Below are 6,000 nucleotides of genomic sequence, written 5' to 3'. Positions count from 1 at the left end.
TAGCCGTAGATGAAATCGACCACGCTGCATGAGGAAGGAACCCTATGATGGTTGGGAACAGCCGTTCCGTTTAAAGTAACTTCAATATATGTTCAGTTTAACCTGAAATAAAGTGGGTTTTAATTACAGTGGCATTAAGATCTTGAGAAGCATAGATGGTCATTTATTTTAAGGGGTCCAGGCTGTAAATCATGCTGGGAAATATCTCACATGTCAAGGTGCAAACAGAGAACCAACAGAACCAACCCTTTTGTGCCAGGCTGAATAATACCATGTACCTCAGCACAGTTGGGGGCCAAATATTTACTTCTGGGAAGTTTCCTCACAAAGTATAGAATCAAAAGTAAATTTGTCTTGTAAACTACAAACCCTACCTTCAACCACAAGGGTCAGCCACCAAGTGTACCGTGCTTCTGTCTTTTGTGTAACCATAAATTACTGGGTTTCAAAGAGAGGGATCAGTCTTTCAAACCTTCCTATTTTACTTGGTCCTTGATCTGTGCATGTGGTGAAGGGAAAGTTCAACAGGTGTGCTTGTAGATCTCAAAACTGTCACTTATTTCCTCCTTCTCCTCTCGGTCCCAAAAGGACACATTATTTGAAGTAGGGCCTCCATTTGTACAACTGACAGTACATTTATTTGCTATCATGCTAAAGGTTTTTAACTTTGAAACCATGAAAGGCTTGCATTGCAATTAATGATTTTTTAATTGAGTATTGCATCACAAGTATTTGAAACCTGGGCAAATGGAAGATGCAGTATGCTTGCTATAAGCCATACAATTTCAATTATAGGCCTATATAACATACAACTATCAAACACTTACCATTGTATGTCCACTTGTCCGCTGAAACAGACCAATAATGCATGCTTAGGTTAGTGGATCACGTGATTTTCTCAAGGTAAAATAAATAACACCAGTCCAATTATATCAGTACACCAGGAGCTGTCTCAGTATAGTCTTCAAAAGTAAAAAAATAAAAATAGCTTATAAGCTATTTTTATTTTTTACTTTTAGGATCATCAATACCACAAAGTATAATTTGTGGCTGCTATCTGGACACAAACTTAAAATAAATGGTCTTATTTGTTATATTAAACTATGTTTTTTTTGTTATGAAATGTGTTGAAATGATTCCCAGATTATGCCCCACGCTTATGCTAAATGTAATAAAAGCATCTTACCGTGCAAAACTCCAAAGAGAGTCACTTGAAGGACAGCAGCAAGTGTGAAGCTCCGGACCTGCATCTTAATGACTCCGGTTGTCTCACAGTCAAACGCAAGCCACTGGAACAGGGTTTGAATTGCATGCACACCCTGCTTTTATAGCAATCATGTCAGTTCCACCGCTGTTAAAACTAACGTCACACCAATTACAAACCAGCCTCCAGACTCCATCAGGACTTGGTGGAGTGACAGCTCAACGCTGCGCACCGCATCGTTGCAGAATAATAGTTGCGCGCAACCTCAAGACCAACCACTTGGGCGCTGCTGCGGACGCCAACGACCCAACGAGGAGCGAACAGAAGGCTGTAGTCCTGCCCGCCAACCCGAGCGGTCAACGTATGCATGGGGCCTTGCTGAGGGTTCCTGCATCACGGACCGACTTGCACACGAGGTGGCTGACATTGGTGTGGGCAGATGTTCCATGCAGTGACCGAATGGGGTGGAATAGGCCTGGCACAAAGTCGCTGTATAGGCCAATGGGCTCAGGCGATTGTGCTTGGCACATGTGCCTGTTTTACGTGAGACAACCCCAATTTATAATGTGCCTAAATTTGACAACTTAATTGTTGATATGTTACAGGTGTTCTCCATTTAAGGTAGGTGTATCCTGCGTTCTGTTTGGCTTGTACTGGATGACTGGGATACACTGCATTGTGGATGAAGCAGTTTTATTGCCTGCAGAATGAGTCATCAGACAGATATACAAATACAGAGCATGAGAATGATTCTGATCCGCCTGCAGCATATCGTCTTTCTTATCCTGCGCATTACAATAAGGTGATCATAGTGTTGTATAAAACCAATAACATATCAAAAATATTTAATTACTATGTCAATCTGTCATACAGCATACGAATAAGAACATTACTCCATCCATTATCATTCAATGATTGTCGCGCTCAACGGCGCTCATAAAAAGGTAAACACTCCACTCATGTCGTGTGGCGACAAACGGTAGACCTACTGTGTGTAGAATGGAACAATGACGTGAACGGCTAGCCATTGATTGGAATTTTAAAACATAGCCTACACGAGACATATGGCACTTAAACAACAATTCGAATTGGTTACCTGCACAATGTGGTTCGTCAGACAAAAAATAATGTAATATTACGAGTTGCACGACAACAATTTAAATAGCTTCAAGGTTAAACGAAAATAGAAAATCAAATAAAAGTGTTGCAATAATGTGCCAAATATCACGTTTTTATATGTATTTATTTATTTATAGGACGGCATTTATCAAAAGTCTAGAAATAAATCACATTTAGAATACAATGATAAACAATGACTTTTAATGACTTTTCATTTTAACCCGTTTCTTTGCTCTTCGTCTATTTATATTGTCTTTCCTGCTGCAGGATACCCATAAACCCATAAACAACACTGTATACAAATATTTTAGAGTCTTGAGCTAATGATACAGGATTTAACAATAACTACAAGCAGACATTTACTCCGTAACATGATACAACCCCCTTAAATCCTGCGAAATTGGGGACGTACCGGCAGTGGCAGTTCTTGACACATTTTGGGGGGCCAAAGAGGGCCCAGTGTTTAACCAGAGGGGCGCAAAAAAAGGATATTTAAAGATTATAAACTTTAATTTATTTAAAATCATAAAAAAAGTAATTTGTACAAGAGTTTATAACTTCACCAGTCTGTATTTTTCTGGCAAACTATCTTAAATTGATGGAGCTTATGCCCTAAATCATCAAAATCATATAAACATTTGTTTTGTACAAGCGTGCAAGAGAGGTAGGGCCATAAAAAATGAAAGTAGAAAATACAGTACAGGGTACAAAATACAGTGTGTCAATGTGAAAAAAAATCTCCAGGGTACAACGAATTCCAAAACAATGTGCCATTTCCTATTTATTTAATCTGTTTCAGTGTGGAGAACCTGTGTTCCCAAGAGGCTTTGGTTACAGGAAGGGTTCTTCTGTTCTACTGTTCTTTCTTCATTTCATGATAGCTGCTATTAAAGAAAAAAAACGTCGGGGCATGCATACAATTTCGTTGCATAACTATCCCTCCCTACTTAACACAGGCATATAGCCTTCTACTCTTTACTCAAATGCATTTGTTATCCCAATGCAGCAGCAAAAACGGATGAAAATGCGTGGTTAACATCACAGCATTGTGTAGCCTAGACCTAGCAAGGATACTGAGATTTGTATACTCGCTTCTGCTTCGATGAGTTTGCTTAGATATGATTACGTTTCTAAATATATCGAGACCAGACATTTACAAACTTTATTACATCATCTGTGTAAGGAACTAAATTAACACGGTTATGTGCAAGAAAAACAAGTCACTACGAAAAATTCAATAGTTTTTGCTTAGCTTCGACTCTTGCAACAGGAGAAATCATGGCTCATTTCTCCAAGTGTAGTCGTTGAGCTCTCATTTACCGAGCAGCAGCCGCATGTTGTTTGGGTGCGCCACTCTAATTTACCCGTGTAAAATCATAATTGTTTTATTTTGTCAGCACGGGGGGGGCGCAGGGGGGGCCAAGGACATGTCTACAGGGGCAAAATAACCCAAAATCAAGATCATAAAATAAATATTTTGTGAAAGATTCTTGTTCAACTTTGTTTTATTGTTATTTGTTCATTAAGCAATGGAGATACGACTAAAGATTGTCGTCTGCTTCAAAAAAAGAATTGTACCCGTAATTATGTAGAAGAGTAGAGTATTATTGTTCTGCAGGTGAACACAATGCAAGACTAACTTATTTCAACACTAAATATGACTAATGGCACATTAAAAACCAACAAACACAAAGATGTTGCATTGGATGATAAAAATGTGGCTTTACTGTTAGTTATATTGAAATATTCAAGTTGATGTTAAGTTTGTAAGGCTTCACACCCCCTGGTCTCAATCATCGTCTGAATGATCAAATATTCTCCATTTCCCCTTTTTCTATCCCACCGTTGTTTAAAACATAATCACTTATGTCTTCATGGAGATGGTGTTTGGGCTTATTTCAGATACACCCCCTGGGTGTGAAGGCTTACAGACTGGTGACCCTCACCAGTCAGGTTTCAAGACACACTCCACCGAGACGGCTCTCCTCGCGGAGACTGAGTCCCTCCATGCTGCCAGAGCCTCGTCCCTCTCATCGGTTCTCATTCTCCTCGACCTGTCCGCAGCATTTGACACGGTGAACCACCAGATCCTTCTTGCCACTCTTGCCGAACTTGGCATCGCTGAATCTGCTCTTTCCTGGTTCACATCCTACCTGACGAACCGCACCTATCAAGTGACATGGAATGGCTCCTTGTCCAAACCTTGCACGCTTGAAACTGGTGTCCCTCAAGGCTCTGTACTGGGGCCTCTTCTGTTCTCCCTCTATACCAGATCTCTGGGCTCGGTAATTACATCACACGGCTTTTCCTATCACTGCTATGCTCACGACACGCTATTTCTCTCTTTCCCCTCATCTGATAAAACCCTGATTGCAACACGCATATTGGAATGTCTGGCGGACGTCTGCACCTGGACAACTGCCCATCACCTGAGGCTTAACCTCAACAAAACCGAGCTCCTCCTAATCTCAGGGAAAGATTGCCCACACATGGACTTACTGGTCACCGTCGAGAACATCACTGTATCTCCCTCTCCAACTGCCAGAAACCTCGGTGGGGCATTGGACAATCAGTTATCCTGCACTGCAAACATCACTGCGGTCGCCCGATCCTGCAGATTTGCACTTTAGAACATCCGCAGAATCCGGCCCTTCCTCACAAGGGAAGCAGCTCAGCTTCTAGTCCAATCACTGGTCATCTCCGAAGTTCTCCCATGCTCGCATCAAATTTAAGACGATGGTACTGGCATACAAGGCAGTCGATGGAACTGCCCCTGCCTACCTCCAAGCATTGCTAAAGCCACACACCCCAGCTCGATCCCTCCGCTCAACTACCTCAGCTGGACGTCTGGAACCGCCATCGCTAAGAGCTAGCAAAGGCCGTTCAGCAAAGTCACAACTTTACTCGGTTTTGGGACCTCAGTGGTGGAACGAGCTCCCTGCCGCTCTCAGGACCGCATAGTCGCTCACTATCATCCGAAAAAGTCTGACTCACCTGTTCAGAGTCCACCTCGACACTGCATAGCCACCGTCCCCCTTCTGGCCACCATTGTACACTGTATTGTATTGTATTGTATTATAGTACTTAACTGTGTAGCAACTGCAGTAGCTGCTCATGGCTGTAACACAGGGAATTGATTAGTCTAGCGTTTGTGGTACTTGCACTTGGTTCTATGAACATCCTTTCTGTACCGACAGCGATATATTGATGCACTTCTTATGACAAATGTACTTATTGTAAGTCGCTTTGGATAAAAGCGTCTGCTAAATGGCCTAAATGTAAATGTTCACAGCTGATAGGTGCAACTCTAGTTAAAGCAGAACGAGCTGCGTCAATTTAATTTGTGCTCATTATTTTATTACAACTTAACTCATTTTTGGACTACAGATGACTGTCAAAAGTCAAAATCTTAAAAACGTTTACACTCGCAACATATCTACAAATCTGTAAAATCGTTTAATAAGACCGACTATAGGCTACACAACGTTTACAAAAAACATTTGCCTATCATGCAAAAATAAAACCTAGCTAGCGTTAGCCACCGTCAGTGTGGATTAAAACAACTTCTACAGCTTCATGTTGGTGTAACGTTATTTGTTATTTGTTTGGATTGCAATTTCCGGTGTGCTGGTGGATGTTTGTGTGGGTGGAAGTCTGCAGCGGAAGTATGTGTGGGT

General features: G+C 41.4%; 1 protein-coding gene across 1 annotated transcript in view; it reads right to left on the bottom strand.

Annotated features, from left to right (window-relative positions):
* ca12 (carbonic anhydrase XII) overlaps positions 1-1,788 on the bottom strand; it is a 10,509-nt gene extending 8,721 nt beyond the window's left edge. The window contains exons 1-2 of the mRNA XM_056599754.1: positions 1,187-1,788; positions 828-848 (exon numbers count right to left, since the gene is read on the bottom strand). Of these exons, the coding sequence (XP_056455729.1) occupies positions 828-848; positions 1,187-1,250 (85 nt within the window). The 5' untranslated portion in view covers positions 1,251-1,788. The remainder of the gene's footprint in view (positions 1-827; positions 849-1,186) is intronic.
* Between the last annotated feature and the right edge of the window lie 4,212 nt (positions 1,789-6,000).

Source organism: Gadus chalcogrammus, chromosome 9 (assembly GCF_026213295.1).
Source record: "Gadus chalcogrammus isolate NIFS_2021 chromosome 9, NIFS_Gcha_1.0, whole genome shotgun sequence".
Classification (NCBI taxonomy): domain Eukaryota; kingdom Metazoa; phylum Chordata; class Actinopteri; order Gadiformes; family Gadidae; genus Gadus; species Gadus chalcogrammus.
The sequence above is the reverse complement of the archived record's forward strand: the minus strand, read 5'-3'. Positions and strand labels throughout refer to the sequence as shown.